The 20,743-nt window shown below is 38.1% G+C and overlaps 1 protein-coding gene across 5 annotated transcripts in view; it reads right to left on the reverse strand.

Annotated features, from left to right (window-relative positions):
• Positions 1-20,743, reverse strand: part of tex2 (testis expressed 2) — a 64,999-nt gene that overhangs the window by 26,991 nt on the left and 17,265 nt on the right. For 4 of the 5 annotated variants that reach the window (XM_056454258.1, XM_056454259.1, XM_056454255.1 and 1 more), the window contains one exon: positions 1,664-3,236. In XM_056454258.1, the coding sequence (XP_056310233.1) occupies positions 1,664-3,211 (1,548 nt within the window). In that variant the 5' untranslated portion in view covers positions 3,212-3,236. Of the gene's footprint in view, positions 1-1,663; positions 3,237-5,672; positions 5,743-20,743 lie in introns of those variants that run through there. The other variant, XM_056454256.1, reaches the window with a different exon arrangement.

Raw genomic sequence — 20,743 nt, forward strand, 5'->3', positions numbered from 1 at the left:
TATAAGTTAAAGTTCAACCTCGTTCAAACTTCATTTTACATAGTAAAAACAGTGTTTTACTAAAAAACGGCGTTACGTAATTTAATTACAAAATAAATGTAACAGTAATTCGTTACAGTTACTGAGAAAAAATGTGTAATTAAATTACAGTTACTTCTGAAAATGTTAAAGATTACAAATGGGGTTACATCTAAACATTTTCTTTAAAGATCTGGGATATGTTGAATAATATTAATCTGTTGCTTTGCCTGTTTTTGATATGCACGATGTCTTCTGCTAAGGCCATTTATTAAGGCAGTGCTATACTGCTACAAGTACATTTCTCAGCAGTGTGGCGGTAACGTCGCTACATTCTAAATCAAATAGCTTTTCAGTAGCGAAGCTATTTTTTTTGTCAAGTAGCGCAGTAGCATCCACAACGGCCTGAGCTGTGAAGCCGGTGTCTAGCTGATGAAAATAAAGCCACATGATGGCGAGAATGACGATTTTGTTCTTCTACCTGTTTTTTGGTGGTCAACAACAAACTTTTTGGTGCGTTACTGCCACCTCTCGCTCTGATCAGTGATGTCGCCAACCAAGGCTAACACGAGAAATTTGCTTGATGGAAAGATGACTGAGGGAGAGGAGGTCTATACATACTGTATGTATATATATATATATATATATATATATATATATATATATATATATATATATATATATATATATATATATATATATATATATATATATAGTTTACTGTAGTAAAGGCTAAAGTATACTCTGTTAATTACAATTAGTTCATGATAGTTACTAATGATACTACATTATGTAGTGTAATTTGTCAATGAAGAGTTGTAAATGTATATATACACAATATAATGCTCATTCCTAAATATTTCCCTTTACTACACATTACTATAGTATTTTAAACTTGTAAGATATGGTTTTATTGGTTTCGTTTTTGCTGTTATATACCATAATTTGTGTCTGTTTAGTACAGCATATTATTTGCAGTAAATAATTGAACTGAACAATTTTGCCTCATATGATTTATTGACAGTTTTATTAATCACTAAGATATGATTGACTTGGAATTAAGTTGCTTAGATTTAAGTGTAAATTGCAAAAATAGCTTAGATGTAGTTTTTTTTATTGCAAATGCCACGAAATCACCCTGCACAACTAACTAAATTTTAAATTCTGTAACAACAGTAAACAATGTTTTTGTTATAAGGTCTGGTATTGTGGTGGCTGTACTTTAAAATTTAATTAATATAATCTTTATTTAAGAGATGAAATATTTTGAAATTCTAACAGTAAACAGAGCTACTGTAAGGTCACACCTGCTTGGTATAAAGGCTTGAAATTATTTAGTCAAAAACATCCATTAGAAACTTAAAAGTAATCAAAACATAATCAGATGTAATCAGTTACTTTACTTTTATAAGTAAGGTACAAAAAAAGGTACACTACTTAATACATTTTAATTAGTGTAATTTGTAATCTGCAATCTATCACATTTTCAAAGTAACCTCCCCAACACTGCGTATAACATATACTGTATCAAATGCAAAGTGAATGGTCAAAAACATTACCATCAAACTGATTGGAATTTCAACTCTTCAAATTGTAGACTTGACCACTGTACCAGTATCACCTTTGGCAGCAGGGTGGAACTCACCTTGTAAATGGCTGGTTCTTTGATATCCAAAGGAACCCTGTTCCACTGTTGTCTTCTACTCAAGCTGCCATGACGGCCCCAAGATGTTCTCTGTCTTGCTGACAACCACACCACCAAAATTGCCAGCATGAAACCTGCCGCCACTCCCATCAACACCCAACACACATAAGGCGGCAGTGGCAACACAAAGTATCCATAAACTATAGATATAAGAAGAATCAGTCCATTGTGGGGTACTCCTGGAGGCTCATCTTCCTCTTCCTCCTCCTCCCCTCCTTCAGTCGGTTCCTCACTGCATCCTGCTGTACTCCCTCTTTGTACTTGGGATATATGAGGCTCTTCTCCATCTAACTCCATATCAGTGCAGAACTCAAAGTCTTCGGTGTAGAGCTCACAGAATTCTTCATCTTCCTGGCGAGCAAGCGTTGACATAAAACACCTGTCCAAACCCAGCGAGGGTGACCTATGGAGAGGGAACTCAACAGTTGCACTCTCAACAGGGCTTTCATTCTCCAGATCTTCCTCTTCCTTGATGCAGTAGTTGTTGTTGCTTTCTGAGTGGCCGTTGAGGGCAGACAGGTTGGAGAGTTCAGAGGCGCTGGAGGAAAGGTTTCTGGACCGGTAAGACACTCCAGCAGTTGTGGATGAGGAAGAGTTTGCGCTCACACCACCAGGTTCCTCGCCAATGATTTTGCTGAGCAGCTGAAGGGGCTCACACATGACCTCTGAGAGACGGCGCTTTGTGTCTTCAATGCGTGCTTCCACCTCCTGGACTTTAAAGAAAGAACGGCTATCAGGGGAAGTGAGGGGGGATGAGGGAGCAGTTTTGGAGTCTCCACTGGTAGCAGGAACACGTGTTTGGCTGAAAGGTTTAAAAAGATGCAGATTGAGCCTGGAATCTGGGGGTCGAGGAGTTGACGAAGGCTCCTGCTCAGGTCGAGCAGTGTCTGTTGACAAAGATTTAACTAGGGTCTTCATTAAATGACGGTGCCTTACCGACTGGGGAGCAACAGCGGGAGCCTCTCGAGACTCTACCTCAGTGGAAAGTGACTTGACCAGGCTGAGAAAGGGCTTAGAAGGTAGGGCAGATGCCTTAGCTGGTGATGAGCTGGAGGAAGCTGAATGGGTGGAAGGTAAAGGGGGAGTTGACCTTTGCTCAGAGGGCCATGAGAAACTAGCAATATTAGAAGTAGCCGTGCAACCTAGGCTAACAGAGGGGTGCTGGATAGCTAAGGCAGAACTTTGAGTTTGGGATGGCATTCCTGTAACCATGTCTGCTCCCAGTCCTTCAGAAAGAAGCTCCTCGCTGGCCTCCTGAGCTGTGACTATGCTCTGATCTTCAGTTTCAAGGCCAGAAGGGGAAACCGCTAGCCTATAGAGCTCCTCTTCCTCCTCCTCTTCCTCATTTCCCTTGGCAGAAAAATGTATGGTAATGGTATCTCGGGAGAGCGATCTCTGCACCTGCAGCTTACGGGCTGCTGAGGACCGAGAGGAGGAGGAAGACGGAGGGCTTAGCGTGTCTTCATGGTTACCACCCTTACTGGTCATGGCACCATTCAAAACAGCTCACAGCCTGTAGGTAAAGAACAGAGAATGGTTACAAGGGATACACACTCATACAAAATAAACTTGAATTGAACTCATACAAGTTAATCACATTTCATTGAGAACAAAACACGTGACTAGTGTTTGCCATTATTTTTAAAGACTGGCAGAAGATTTTTACACTTATCACTGATAGTTTTTGGTGCATTGGCTTTGGCAATCACTAGTCAATTGGCTCAATGCAGTTATTCATTTGCAAAATGCCATGATTTAATGGAGAGAATAGTTATTCTGTTGGTTGCTTAAAGAGTTCATATGCACATATGCAGCTCATGACCCTGTGTTTTAGTGTCTCGGCTCACAGTAAATGCTACAACAGGGTTTCTGCAGGTTTTACGGAGTTAAATTTAACACTTTAAGACATTAAGACCATTATGAATAAAATTTTAGACCAATAAAGGGCTAAAGGCTAAGGAATTTTTAAAATGGCCCAGATGGAAAAGATTTTTATTTGCCGTATCAAAATAAAAATAAAATATTATAATTTAATACATTTAAAAATACAATAATAATGAAAAAATATTATTTTAGATTTTATTTCTTATCAAAATATTTTAAATATTGTGTAAAAACAAGCAAGCTACTTGTATCCATACACTTTTTTTCCCAACATAAACTTTCTTGGACAAATTTTTTAAAACTATAATAAACTAAATCTATGCACAACAGTCTGCCCAGGTCGGTGTTCTCAGCAGCAAATACATTTACATTATACTTTTAAACAAAAGTTATTGCAAGGAAAATAATTAAACCATTATGATACATAGAGTTAAAAATGACCTTTTAAAATAAAAAGTTTAAAGTTTTTATTGATTGTGTGGGTTTTGCCCAGATTTGGTGGCAATACATAAAGGAAAATTAAGACCTGTTTAAAAACAAAGACCTACAACACAATATTTCAGTAATTTTAAGATATTTTAAGACCAAAAATTTGGATTTTGAGATTTAAGACCCTGCAGAAACCCTGTGCAAACTATTTGCCATTAAACAAAAGAAAAAATAGCATTGCACTTTTTCATGCTCATTTTTATGACAAATTTGACATTCTCTTGAGTTCATAACATACTCTTTATTGATTGAACTAACTTCCAAATGTACATTTGGAGCTGACATACAGCACCTCAAGTAAGGTTTTTGGTTAATCAATTGAGAGCTCAGTGCATATGTAGTGGTAAATTAACCATGTCTAAACGTCACCAGGCAGGTTTTAAAAATATCTTTGCTGATAAACTTAAATTGAGGTAAAGTTGGTTTTATATTCGCACATTCAAACTTTCTCCTTAACTAACGTTAACTTAATATAACTTAAGTCTAATTCTAAATAAGAAACCATATTATCAAAGTACAATATTGTTCACATTCAAATAAATAGTGTTATTGTTTTCAAGTCATACTCAGATGAGATTTCAGACCCAATATTCAAAGTACCATGGTAAACAATACAGGGACTGTGTCAGAAGTTGTCACTGAACGAATGTGCAAATATGAAACCAACTTTACCTCAAACTTAAGGCATAACTCACCCAAAAATGAATACTTTACATTTCATTAGAGCAGGCATTAAGTCTCTCGAAGTCATAAGCATCACAGTAATCACATTTTTGTGTTCTTTAGTTTGTTTTGGAAGGTCAACATTTGAATTAAATGGACACACAGATATAATTTATTCCCCCCCCCCCCCCCCCACCAAAAAAAATTATTTGTGTGTAAAGAAACAAGACTATTTAGACTTGGGGTGGTATGAGGGCAAGTAATTGAGGTCAAGTTGGTTTTATGTTCACAAATTCGTTCAGTGGCAACTAGTGACTTGCTGCCTATATTGTTTACCATGGTATTATGAATATTCGCACTGAAATCACATGCAAGGATGACTAGACAACATTAGCACCATTTACTTGACTGTGAACAATGTTGTTTTTTAATAGCCATTGGCTGCTTATATAATTTCACTATTTAGAAACTGCAACGAATCCTTTTCTGAAATTATACTATTAATTATTAAGGAGAAAGTCTGAATGTGTGAATATAAAACCAACTTTACCTCATTTGGCGAATAGTAAGATTTTTTTTCTTAGTTTTTAGATAGATTTTCCCTTTAACAGACCAGTTAAAACTATTGCCGTTTAACAGTATAATGTAAGGTATGACACACATTCATACCGGTCTTGTCTGATCACCCATCAGGCTACACAAGTCATGTAAGTATGCTTGAAACGATACATGCCTAACCAGTTTGTGCCAACCATAAATGCAACATTCCACTTTCAGGTGAGTCAAAGTTGTAAACTCAAGCACAGCTTTATTATTATTTTTTTAAATATACAAACACAAAAATCAATAATCTAAAGACTAACCTAGACTTGAGATGATTTAAACCTGACAAATCCCAAAACAACAGACTCACCAAAGAAGAAGATTACATAAAGCCAAAGCTAGACACCAGTCAAGGGAAACATGTGGACTATGCATACGCAATAGACCTAATGACACAAACAAGGAACACCTGAACACAATCAAAGACAGGAATGAGGAACATGAGGGACAGGAAACAATGAACTAGACTGGACTATGAACAGGAATAAACTTCAAACTAAAAGACATCACATAATAAAAGACATGGATTTAAAACGAACAAAACTTAACCAAATAAGACAACACGGTACCAACACCAATCTAATATTAGTTAAAGAGATCATAAAGAAATAAAAGGATTATTTATCTTTTGACATTAAAAGGTTGTTGTGTTCTACTGTTTACTATTGTGCAGTGTTCAGCTGTGGAGAAACATAATCTCTGCATATTCAATTTATAAGTAACCTTAATTAATCTTAAAATCTTGCTCTGTACTATATTATTGTTGTAATATGCAAGTACTGAAGTTTCCATTCTGTCTATGCATCTGCATAATCAAGCCATTGACTGAACAGTCATATGCACAGCTTCTTTAAGAAGCATGAGAAATGTGCAATTTAGTGTCATTCTGGGTTCATCTGCGGTTATTGTTATGATAATAAATAAGGTGTTAATTAAATGCTATTTTCTAATATTACTTTCACATAAGAGCATGATATGTGTCTTTCATGTTAAGTAACGTTGAATGTTCCATTGCTTTTATTAAATGAAATAATGTGGCAGTTACATTACATTAAGGTGTCCAAAACTTGCAGTTTTTTTTTTACTTACAGTAAGTTTTTTTTACAAGATGGTTTAATTATTCAGGGCTTCAAGGGATAACGGCAATCAGAGATGTCAAACCTTGTCTTTAACTATATATACTGTAAAAAAAAACTGGAAACAGTTTCCATATATAAAGGGCACCTATTTTACCCCCTGTTAAACATTTAAGATAAGTCATTGGCGTCTCCAGAATGTATCTGAAAAGTTTCAGCTCAAAATACCAGATTACTTTAAATGCAAATAAGCTGGTTCGCCCCGCCCACCGTTCCCACGTGCGTGTCAGAGCCATAGAGATCTCTTTCTATTGCTCTGATAGGTGTTTCTAGGGCTGGACGATATGGCAAAAATTTATATCACGATATATTTCTTAATCTCGGTTGATACAATATAATTCCGATATCGATTTGGACAATCTTAAAAAGTCAGGAAAAAACTGGCAAGACTGCGCACAATGGATGTCTGTACCCACAAATGTCCACAAACTGAATTTGCAAAGTCTATAATAACATCCAGGCTCTTATAACTTTTTTGTAACTTTACATAAAAACTGTGAAAAAAATATATATTTACAATAATATTTACTTTTTATCTTTATTTAGCCTTTACACACAAGAAATGTGAAATAAACTATCAAATAAATAAAACTCTCAGACTACACACACACACACATATATATATATATATATACACACACACACACACACACACACACACACACACACACACACACACACACACACACACACACACACACACACACAAATATATATCCATGCCTAATATCCGATGGCCAGAAAGTGATACATTTATTATAAATTGTTAACATTTTAGTATTTGTGATGCAGCAAGTTCAGAGACTGTTGTGTACACTATGACGTTATATAAAATTCACTTTAATGTGTGATAGGACTTAAAAGTGGCCATAAACAAATACTTTCTCAAATCAAATGAGTAGCGGCTTGAACTCTGAAAAAGTATTTCATACGTCACCGATACGTCACAACTTAACAAGCGGATATGACTGTGGACACACTATACCTACACACACTTCAGTCCAAATAGCTTCCAAAAGTTGATTTTCATCATAGGTGCCCTTTAACTCTGTAGTATAACTGACTTTGGTTGACAATGCGTTGTATAAGAAACTATATATAGAATTAAGCCTGTAAATAACTGAAAACAACCCAGATAATATATCATTTTTAACATCATATGTTGGAGGAAAGATCACCATTCCATTATGTAATTTAAAAACAAATAAATGGAATAAAAAACAAACATACAATAATAACAATAATAATAATAATAATAATAATAATAATAATAATAATAATAACACATGAACCACAAAATGTGAAAAACTGTTCATTTACAGATATTTATTAGTGTACACTCTATTGCTGGGCATTTGTGGCATAATATCTGGGACAAAGTCCACTCATCGCTACACCAAGCTAAGAACATAAGTGTATTTGTTAAGTCAACAAAGGCACACTGCAGTCAATAGTTTTCCCAAAGGACAGCTGGTCTGTACTCCACAGGGAGTGGAGTGTGATGTTTAATACAATAAACTGATGAAGCGTTAAACCAAAACACACTAACACACTAATCATGCCAAAAAAGCTTCAGAATTAGTCTATTTTTTCAAGATCTGGGAAACCAACCAATCATCTCAATCATATTTGTACTAATTACACTTGATTTATTTTCCTTACATATATCTAATGATCTCTCGGGTTCAGTGTTGTAGTCTTAAAAAAAAAGGTGGTGTACTATTACCCAGCCAACCTGCCCATGTCGTTTTATAATTTTACCTGAACGTTACAGGAAGACATCATTCAGTTAACTTCGAAAAACCCACGAAATTTTCTCCCAGCTGCTATGGTTGTCAGAGGGCAGGGAATGGCGCAAAATATAAACAAAAATGCACAAATTGCAACTAATTAGGATGAGAGTTTAAAAAATTTGGTATACAGTTACTCTAATCAGCAAAACAAGTGAGTATACCGAGGGTATACGCAAGTATTGATCCTCAGAAGTCGTAATACCCAAACAGCTAGTGGAAAAAAGTAGGCATACGGAGTATACGTGCGTATAGCCCCGACTACACCACTGCTCGGGTTGACTAAAACTGTGTTAAGAATATATAATAAAGGCGTGCTTTGAAGAAAGAGAATGCTGCACTGGCAAGAGAGCCGTTTGAAGTACTCTGACAACAAGGAAAGAAAGGAAAGGAAAGGGAGCAAAAGAGAATGCTGAATTTAAAGCTGATCAAAGCACTAAGACAATGACTGCAAAGAGATGTAGTTCCTCAACTGAGAGACAGTACTCAATTAGGGTACACAGCCAGAAGCAGCTTCATAGGTCCTTCATTACGGGTCAATGCTTACGTTCCTCTAGGGGCATGTTTTTAAAGAGTCACAAACTAAATGACATAACTTCTTCATAAAAATTTGTACACTATTGACTTGTTTGTCCATTATCTGTCATGGAATTTTTTTATAAGATGTCCCAATAGGCCCACAGAATCTCGATTCACTGAAATATTGTATGTACTATTAATATTTGTGATATTGGTTAGCACTGCACATCAAAAAAGTTGTTGGTTCGAGTCCCAGCTGGGCCAGGAGGCTTTTCTGTGTGAAGTTTGCATGTCCTCCTAGTGTTCGTGTGGGTTTCCTCTAGTTGCTCCGGTTTCCCCAAACATTTGCCAGAGTAATTGGTAGTTCAAATTACTGTGGTGACCCTTGATGAATCCGGGATTAAGCTGAATGATGGGGAGTGACTTAGAATTTAGTTTAAAAAACAAATCACATTGTACTGTTTATTTAAATTATAAGAAACATGGTTAAACATCGGGATACCAGACAACACTGTATCTTTAACTGAGCACCAGAGCAGGGAAAGAGAGACAGAGCAAAGGTTGCCATCTATTTTGTATCTTTCCTGACCATGTGAGCAAAGCCCAAATACTGAGACATTCAAACTGACCAATAAACATGTGACCAAAAACCCCCAAAGTCCACACACCAGGGGCTTCATGTATCAACGCCACGTACGCACAAAAACTTAGCGTACGCCAGATTTCACGCTCAAGTTTGGATTTACTAATGATGAAATTGACATGAGAATTGTGCGTTGGTCCACACCAACTTCATGTCTGGCGTATGTGTATTTCTTGTGCGTTTGTTTTATTTCCATTGGCGACTCCTAGAGGCAATTATGTTAAATTGCACAATACAAAGTATCGCACTAACAAAGTATCCTGGCAACTGGTTCTTTCCAAAGAGAACTGGCAGACCGCTCGGGATTAATCCAGTCATCTTTGAGCTGTGTAATGCCAGCTGTTTTGGACGGGATCATCCGCATGTCTTGCAGGTACATAGGGTTTCCATACCATGCAGTTGACTAGCCAAACATTAAAGCGCAATTTGTAGCGATCATCGGTTTTCTTAATGTAATCGGAGCGATCGACTGCATGCACATTGCTATAAAGGCGCCATCTGAAGACGAACTTGCATACGTGAATCTGAAACATTTCCATTCAATAAATGTGCAAATAATATGTGATGCTCAAATGCGCTTAACAAATATTGTGGGAATATTGTGCGCGATATTGTGCGCAATGGGTGGCTTTTTGGTGAGTGATGTATTTAAAGATATTATTCCAGCAAATTTTTTTTATTGTATTTTATTTTGATAGTAATTATTTAACTGCATATCAGGAGACTGCGGTTATCAATTAAAGACGTGGCTGTTAACCCCCCTCAACAACCCACAAACTGACCAAGAGCGCAGATACAATGATTTTTTGTAGATGCTCTGTTTAACTGTTTTCTCTCTAGTGTTCAGTTTTTCCACTGACGAAGTCCGCCATGTAAATAGCAAATGCGCTATGGCGAGGCACAACTGACTCTTAAAGGGTTTGGGAGATGAGACTCTGATTGGTTTATTCTCAAAACACACCTATAACTCATTAAGAGAATAAGCTCAACCCTGTTAGACCATGCGCCATGGTCTAACGGTGGATACCTTGCATTCGTTTCATACAGATTACAAAACCAAAAAGCTTTTGTTTTCAAGTGTAGTTGCTTCATTTAAAAGTAGAGATTTCAAGCTTTATGTGGACATATTTCGTATGTCTGTGAACCAAGTAATCGCTAAGATTCCAGTGTGTTTGTTGACCACAAAAGCTGTTGTAAAAGCACACATCTGGTCCGAGCTTCTCCCCTGGAGAAACATCAGTCTATAGTGATCGATGATTGGCTCCTGCACAAGTAGGCGGGGCTTCATATGCCATATTAACTATTACAATTTTTTCCCATTCATAACTATATAAGTGACACATCTTGTGTATCTTTGGTTATCCTTGTTTGAATTATGATTAAAATTCATTGTTTGACTTTAATTTCAAATGGCTACAGATATGTTTGGTTAAGTCCAGTTCTTCAGCTTTTTAAGCTTGGGTCTTACATAAAAAATCCTCATAATTTGCTTAGAAAAATTTTATTTTTATCTTTATCAAAGGGTCTACCTACCCTACATTTTGAAGGACCACTGGCAAGTAATGTCAAGTTGTAGCTTTTGTTCTTAACCCCCCTGTTAAATAGCTGTAAATCTTTTTACTAGCTCTGCTCTTTCTGAAAAAAAAATATTTGTCCAACGTTAACACTGTCCAACTAGATCAAAATCATGTATCCAGCAGCCTAGTAGTTCAGTATAGCGTTTATTGAAGGATTTTGAGAAAATGTCTGATGCAAGTGCTCGTCATAAATGGAAGAATGATGTAAACGGGATGTCATGTGGACATTTCCCTGAAAGAAAGCAGCACACAAGCACAGTGTGAAAGAGAGAGAAGGGAACAGAGAGAGGGGTTGACATCAGCACTACAATGCTCATTTGAAATACTGGCATAGTTTCAGCATTCACATTCAATTAATGTGAATGCCCTGTGCCAGTATCAGGAGACAGCGGAACAGTGCAACCAGACACCAGACCCACAGTTATAAACACTGACATGATGGAGAAGAATGTCTGACTGAGACGGTTTTGTGTTTATCTCATTTTTAAAAATGCCTTGTGAATTTTGATGCAATGTCACAATTCACTGCTACACAAACAGGATCTATCTATCCATCCATCCATCCATCCATCCATCCATCCATCCATCTATCTATCTATCTATCTATCTATCTATCTATCTATCTATCTATCTATCTATCTATCTATCTATCTATCTATCTATCTATCTATCTATCTATCTATCTATCTATCTATCTATCTATCTATCTACCTACCTACCTACCTATCTATCTATCTATCTATCTATCTGTTTGTCTGTTTGTCTATCTATCAAATATCTATCCATCCATCCATCCATCTGTCTATCAAATATCTATCCATCCATCCATCCATCCATCCGTCTGTCTATCAAATATCCATCCATCCATCCATCCATCCATCCATCCATCAAATATCTATCTATCTATCTATCCATCCATCCATCCATCTATCAAATATCTATCTATCTATCTATCTATCTATCTATCTATCTATCTATCTATCTATCTATCTGTTTGTCTATCTATCAAATATCTATCCATCCATCCATCCATCCGTCTGTCTATCAAATATCCATCCATCTATCCATCCATCCATCTGTCCATCAAATATCTATCTATCTATCTATCCATCCATCCATCCATCCATCTATCAAATATCTATCTATCTATCTATCTATCTATCTATCTATCTATCTATCTATCTATCTATCTATCTATCTATCTATCTATCTATCTAGGGCCAAGTGAAAGGGAAAGGGGTAGAGGTACAAAAATAGAATTGGGATTGGGCCTAAGTATCTTTGTGTACCTGGTATGCCACTGGTACACCCCTCTGAAAGACTTGACAGAAATTAGGCAATTTAGTTGATTGTCAATGCACATATCTGAAACCAAGTAGAGTGGATCTGGATATTGAAATGCAACAACAACGCTGGTATACTTAAAACAAAAACAAAGAATAAACTGAAATCCTAAAATCCAGACGAAATTAAGTTCTTTTTGAGTTCATACTCAGGAACGCAGTAATGTACAGTAATGTAATTCATTGGTGTAGGACCTCATTTTGCGGCCAATACAGCATCAGTTCGTCTTGGGAATGACAGATACAAGTCAGGGTGCTTTCACACTTGGTTCAAATGCCTGGATCATACCCAAGTTCGATTGTATCCCCTTGCTACCTTCTCGGTTGGTTTGTGTTCACATTGTCTTTTTTCCTTCTGAACCCCGGTACGCTTGCCTCATCGAGCTGCTGTTTTGTTTATCGCTGTTGATGGTCACGAAAGCAATGTGCCAAAATGGAAAGACGTCCACACATTGCTGACATTCTGCTTTTGCAGAATCTTTTGGTTTTGGACATACAGAAAGCGACTCGTGTCCATCTGCCGCAAAACTATAAACGTTCAGAGCATAACGTGATGTCTGCAGAAGCTGTTTTTGGAGGAGACAACAGATATTATCACCGTGTTTGCCCTGGCTCAGTCCCGCTTGTCACCAAGGTACAGTATGTGATACACACACACATACACAAATGAACGTTATAAAAACGATAGTTTGTTGTACAGTTTGAGGTTCACTTATTTGGTACGATTGCATTCATACTAGAAGTGAACCGGGCCAGAGTTTGCATGAACCGTACCACAGACCACCTCTTTCAGGCAGACTCAAGTACGGTTCGTAGGTGCGCACCCGAGCTCAGAAGACACATTCACACTAGTTAAACGTACCGTACTCTGACGTCAAACGAACCAGGGGCGGACCAAAAGTGCTAGTGTGAAAGCATCCTCAGTGGCCAGAGGGGTTTTGAGTCATTCTTCTTGCAGAATAGTGGCCAAGTCATTACATGATGCTGGTGGAGGAAAACATTTCCTGACTCGCTTCCCTAAAACACCCCAAAGTGGCTCAATAATATTTAGATCTGGTGCGGGCCATGGGAACTGTTTAACTTCATTTTCATGTTCATCAAATCATTCTGTCACCAGTCTTGCTGTGTATTGGTGCATTCTTATCCTAAAACACAGCACCACATTCAGGATATAATGTTTCAACCATGACATTATATAATGAGTGGCATAAAATGGTCTTAAAATGACAATAATATCGTTTATCACAATATATTTTGGTGCAATATATCGTACAACAAAAAATATCCATCATGACAGGCCTACTCATTGGTGAATCCCCAGTGCTGGTAAACACCCACACACTCTCCCATTCACATACACTTGATCATATTAGTTAATCTAAAATTTACTTATCCCACAGGTCTCTGGACTGTCAGGCAAACCGGATGAAACCCACACAGATATATGAGGAGAATATGCAAACTCAACCCAGCGAGCGTCTTGCTGTGAAGCAACAGTACTAACCACTGAGCCACTGCACTGCCCATTAAAATACTTGTGAAGCATTAACATATTAATGAATGAGGAACAAAAACGTATTTAACTGCTAGAATTGACCCTGCTGTGTTTACACAATCAAATCTCATTAGAGGTTAAATCTGAAACTACGCAACCAGTCACAAGACATGAGACTTCCCCCAATGACCTCTTAAAACCAAACATGACATAACGGTTGTTCATTTTAAACTGAACTTGTTATGAGCATGGTGATCACTTTTGGTTTAATTCCCAAATAATGAAATAAAGATTCCTAAATAAAGAAATCCTGATTTCAGAGGGCTTAAAATGTTGTCATGTTTTAAATGATTATTTTACAGAAGTTGTGTCTGGGTAACACCTTATAATAACTACACACTATGAATCAATTATTAAGCATGAGCAAATAGTGAATTCATTATCTGTTAAGCATTAACTCTACATTAATAAACGTTAGTAAGCAGTTTATAACTGCTTCATTTCTGTTCATTTGAAAATACACAAATGAAAAAATAAGCATTTGCAACCTTATCTAAATTAAAACTACCATACAGTTTAAACATTGCTAAATTACATTGAAATGTTGCATCATGTTATATTGTTTTTCATCCAATTTTTACAGTAATTTCATGGTTTCCGCGACATTCATTCTTCCATGGCGGGGCGCTACGCCAAAATTGATCCCGCCAAGGCTACATTACAGCTTCTCATTCAACACATTCAGTCGTGTTTTTTTTAATAGCGGGTGATAATCGCACCAAAACATATTAAAAGATAAGTGAATTATAACAGCGCGAAATTTTCTGTAACAGTAGTAGTGCTGTGCGTTATTTGTTTACCCTTTAAGGTTGCGTGCTGACTGACTGGCAGGTGCGTGATGCGAGCAAACACAACGTAAAGCCGTTTCACTTTACTTCAGGACGCATTAATGATGCTCTGTAGGTCTATTGGAGACACTCCTAAAATATTCCTTGCAAATCAAATAAATGTGGGAGACATACTTGTTACATAAACGCACTAAACCGCACTTCAGCAGTGTTTATTTAAGAGTGCACAAGGGCTTGCGAGAAGTTTTGTGCACAAGCAAAGGAAATCGGTCCGCAAGTGTAACGGAGGCCAGCTAGTAAGTACTGTGCAGGTAAACCTCACTCCTCTGACCTCTAAAGGTGCTCTAGCGACAGACGAGGCCATGGTCTTTAGCCTCCTTGGTAGAGCAACCGACTCCCATGCGGAAGGTCGCCGGTTCGATCCCAGCTCGGAGCGGGTTGGGTGGTGTAGGACTGGTGGGGTTACATTGGTGCCGTGACCCGGATGGGAGTGAGTTTTAGGGGGGTGAGTGTAACGGAGGCCAGCTAGTAAGTGCTGTGCATGTAAACTCGGACCACTCGGTACCACTCGGAGTGATGTAGGACTGGCAGGGTTACACAAGCAAAGAGATTCGCATGCTCGTAGGCTATTACATAAATGCGAATGCGATCTTGTAATGCTGCGCTCACGACGTTTGTCATTGAAATAACGCCACAGGTAGTTGGCAGATCTGTGTAAAAAAAGGCCTGCCGCCACAGCTGGATTTTATTTTTTAGATAGGAATGCAAAGATTATTGTTCATTTGATACTAAACTGCATGAAGTTAAGTTAATAAAGCAGTTATAGTAACCATATAGTAACAATATAGCACATAGTAACCATTACTATATGCCTGAATAATAAGATACATAAATGCTGATTTCAATAGTTTATTAATCATTTACTAACTCATTCTGAATGATCTTAAAAACCACCAACTACTCTTAAATACAAATGATTTGTAAATAATGCAGTACCTAATTTAGTCATGAAAAATCAATCAGTCGTAAATTATAAAAGTACAATTATTAGGCACATTATACATGTGCTTATAAGTCAAGAATACAGCATTTGTAAACTGCTTACTAACGTTTATTAATGTAGAGTTAATGCCTAACAAATAAAGAATTCACTATATGCTAGTGCTTAATAAATTATTTACAGTGTGTAGTTATTATAAAGTCTTACCTGTATCTGTCTGATTATATTTGTGTTTTATACAGCTCATATTGTCAACTGCCTAGGTTAATGGTTAGGGAACAGTCACAATACACATTTTGTTCAATTGACTTCCATTCATATGCATGCAGACACAGTGGACAGGAAATGCAAATTCTTCTAAATTTCACTGCAGTCCAAAGTTCAAGCAAGGAGAACTTAACTCTTACATGCAAAATTGCGTCATGTGAAGACATGTGACCAGTAGAATATTGGTGTGACCAGTTACTTGAATTAAAATAACACAAAAAGTCTAAAGAACAGTAGAGTTGCAGTAAGGGTCCGTAGACAACATTTTGAGAGTATTAAATGTGGAATTGTGCTTTAAAAAAAACATCCCACAGAGTGTGACATCCTATTGCAACATTGGAATGCAGAAATATTCTGTGCTTTAGGGTCACATCAGGGCTGGTCACCAACTGTGTTTTCGTGGTTAAAAAAGAAAGGCAAAGGAAAGTGAAACAAGAACAAAAAAGCCAGGTCCAGAGAAAAGCTTGAATGTCTTTTTAACTTGAGTGATTAAATGTAACAAATCAAACACAGAAAATTCATCTGCAGTCTTTCATTTAAAATTTAGAATCAGATCCCAACAAATGGATCATACCCAATATACCCTGTATGACACCAAATGCGGGTATCCTGGCCTAAAGTTTGTAGTTCATTAATAGAGTTTTAATATGCTTCAGCTTTCTGAAACACAAGAGGAGGCTACTTTTTGCACTTGACAATAGCCCCTTTTCACACATACAGACCCTTCCGGAAAATTACCAGCAATTTTCCAAAAAGGTCTGTATGTGTGAACAGGCCCTTTTTAAAAATACCGGTAAATTCATTCTGGCAATTTTCCGGAAAGAGAAGTTGTAACATTACCGGTAATTTGCTGGAATGCTGCTCTGTGTGAACGCAGAAGGAAGATTGCCAGAAAGAGCGCGTTCACATCTTGAACGCGATAACATGGGGCGTCTACTTTAACCAATCAGAACACTCAGATGCATTCACGTCCGCGCGGTTTCTAAAAATAAAAGCCTTTGAATATTTTATTTTCCAGACATTTAGCTGCTAGATGTAAGTCAGATACAGTGTTGCCAATTTAGCGACTTTTCAGACCCCCCTAGCAACAAATTTTCAAAAAAGCCACTAGCGACAAATCGAGCAACTTTTTTAGGTGTTATTGGAGATTTTTTTATAGACCCTCGTGTGTCCGTACTGTACCGTTCCTACTCTTCTCAACGAGCTGCGGGTGATGCCGTTGGCCCTTCCCCTGCCTCGGAGCACTGACAGGCAAGCCCAGTCTGAGAGCAGATCAACCCTCTGCGTACTGACGGCAAATGATGTAGCACCGCGAGTGTGGGTATTTCCCTTGTACAGTCAAACTGATCTGCTTCTCCTTTGTTTTAAATTTAACAGATTAATTTGACCCTTTATTCTTTTCTTGTTCACAATCACAGACATTTTAGTGACAGTTTCGAAACTTGTCTGAGTTTATTACAACCCAGTCTCATTCCGAAAACGTAGTCCCAAAAACGTTTCTGGAGACCGCGAAATACGTCCCAGGAGGTATGTATTTTTGCAGTTTTTGGTTTTCACGAATCCGCAAGAGGCCGCTGTGTGCGCCTTTTTGGCTTCTCGGACGTCTCCCACAAGTGTGTTCTCGCGTGAACCCAGCAGAGGCTGCTGTCAAACGAACGTCTGTCTGTCTGTCCGACTGGCTGAATGATTGACTGGGCGACCGGCCAATTGGCTCCTTCCCCGAACCCAACCAATTTTTACGATTGACCCGCCTGCCCTAAACCCAACCAACGATTTACAAAAGCCGTCCGGAAAAAGAAAAGCCCTCGTCCGAATTTTTTTTTTTTACCACGTTTTTGGATTTTACCACATTCTCACCCACTCTTCCCCGGACTCGAACGTCGTCGTGGTCAGCTCTCTCTTGCGTCTCGAGTCCGTCGACGCACAGGACGAGCTAACCAGCCAAACTGGTTGCAGCGGGAAAGCCCTCCACACAAAGGTAAGCGGTCAGCCGGCGAGCACATCATACCGCCCCGCAGCGTTCGCTTAAAAAACGAAATGCAGCCATACGTACCTCCGGCTACATAATTAGCGGTCTCCAGAAACATCCTCGGGACTACGTTTCCGGAATGAGCCTGGGTTGGTTTATTACATCTAAGAGATTACTGCAAATTTACTACACATTTATACTGATATACAGTATTCAAACAGCAATCAATTTAGTTAAATTGACATACATACATAAAGCATAGTGTAGTGCAGATATAAATACCCCTTTATTAACCCCTTTATTAATCAAACAGAAACGCTTGGACGTGATGACGTCAGTAATATGCAAATTGGCGTATGACGTAATATTGCAACATTTAGCGACTTTTCTAGCAGAGCTTAGCGCCTTTTCATTGAAAACAGTTGGCAACACTGATCAGATAACATTTATTTTCCTTCTTAATGCCAACAGTGTAAAAAGGTTATCGATAAAATGCTTATGATGAGCCGATGTTTGTTTACCTTCAAGCACTGTTGCGTGTGAACGAAAAGCAGCCTGTGAGTGCCAGCACACACTAGGGTTGGGCGATGTCGACCAATTTGGCATTGTACAATGTCTAATGTGAAACATCGCGATGGACGATGGCATCGTCGTCATAGGCAGCGGTGAATTAATTATCTATAATTAATTAATTAATTCATAACGAAATCATTATTTGTAGCCTACCGTTTCAACTACCTGACCCGTATCATCTTAGTTTACCCATAACCCAATCATAAATAAATAAAGATAAGTTACACACAAATTACCACCGGTCAATCACTTTCCGCGGGCCTCTGGCATGAATAGGCAGAGTGATCTGTGTTCTTATAATGGCGTCGGCACACTTGGTTGGTAAAAAAGGTGCACAACCAACAGTATTTTCAGTAACAAAATTACTAAGTACAAGCGTGAAAGCGAAAGACTGAAGCAGTATACTGACCCGCTGACTGCCTGGACTTGCTGTCTCGAGCGCATGACAGCGTGTGTGCGTTTGTGTGTGTGTGGTTACGTGATGTGCGTTTTCTATGCTAGGTGAAACTTCAAAATGGATGTGGATCGTTTTCCTTCTAAAATGGCATTTTCGCGAGCGGATTTGCGACGGGGGCCGACGGATGATCGCGATGCCAGCTCATCGTGGTGTCTATCGGTCATCGCGATAGACGATGGCATTGTCTATGTGCCCAGCCCTAGCACACACACATATTATGTACATCTCGACATGCAAAAGTGTTCCTCCATATGTTTTCATCGAAGTCGTTCACAATCCTTATCCATCCACAGAGTTTGTAATGTTATCAAATGTCTACAAATACAAAGCCAGCCGTTTACTGCTCATTTCTGGTTAATGATGTTTAGAATTTAGAAGGTAAGAATTTACCGGTATTTTGCAATGGATGTGTGAATGGTATTTTCCGGAAAAATTCCGTAACGTTCTTGCCTGTGTGAACAGCCCTTTTTTGAATGTACCGGTAAAGTCGTTGCGGAAATTTTACGCATATTTACCGGTATCACTGTGTGAAAGTAGCTAATGTTTAACAAAATGTACTTATTTTTATTTATTTTTTAACATTTTTGATTAACTTAACTAGCTTAAAACCCTGTAGAAAAATAAACAAATTCTCCAGCAGCCATCGTAACAATAATCTAAGATCAATATTAAAAGAGTCTCTATCAGCAGAAGGCTGGTCAAAGGGCAGTGACAGTTAAGGATTAACAAAAACACTTTCTGGATAACTGCACTGCTATCGCAACCAAAACAAAAGCATCACTGTTGTGAAATCACACAGAACATGACAAAGCAGACAACCAGAGATGCAGACCTGAAAGTGGATCGTGAACATAATCAGATGACTAATCTGAGCAGGACAGAAGCAGATAGAGTGAGACAGATGCAGAGAAACAGACCACATGCAATCAACACTCAGGTCTAGGCCTGCTTTTGCTCTGCCATGACTGTATTTATTATGTAATAAAACACACTTGCTTTGTTGTATGGGGCCACAAATAAAAAAACACACGTGATGAGAGAAATGTGATGTGTTATCATACAGAGATGTTTTAGGAAAAGTGTATGTAATTCTACTAAAAATGTTTGCACTCAAAACTAATTTTTGCATGTTATATTAAAGAGCCCCTATTATACATAAAAAAAAGGTCATATTTTGGTTTTGGGGGTTTCCAACAAAGTCTGATGTGCATGCAAATTCAAAAAACACTTTCGTTGTCTTATAATGTGCATTTATTTTTACCTAATTATTCCAACGACTCCCATATGATTCGTTCAGCGATTCATTTGTTCCCAAACCCCTCCTTAACGCGATGCTAATCTGCACTGATTGGTCCGATGACCCCGTCTGTTGTGATTGGGTGACTGGGTTCAGTGCGAGACAGAGAGAAATGCCCAGCGCGGCTTATCAACAATATTGAAGTAGTCAGAGTGCAGAGTGTATGTGTGAGCCCAATGCAGGAGCGCATTAAAGCAATGCAGTTTAACACCAGGATATTGCTCTATTCTTAAACATATGTAAAAACAGTGACACACATTCAGCATTAGTCTACACAGTGGCAAAAGCTAAACTAGTCTGAAACTTGACCGCCACAAGTGTGTAGGGACAGCTGATGGTGGCCATAGCAATGCCAAATGGCAGTAGATCGCAAGCTTACAAACGCATTTAAATCTGTAAACAAAGCGGCACACATCACGTTTTCAACATGGTTTTAGACACGATATGAGAATATAAAGAGTTAACCA

Source organism: Danio aesculapii, chromosome 3 (assembly GCF_903798145.1).
Source record: "Danio aesculapii chromosome 3, fDanAes4.1, whole genome shotgun sequence".
NCBI lineage: Eukaryota > Metazoa > Chordata > Actinopteri > Cypriniformes > Danionidae > Danio > Danio aesculapii.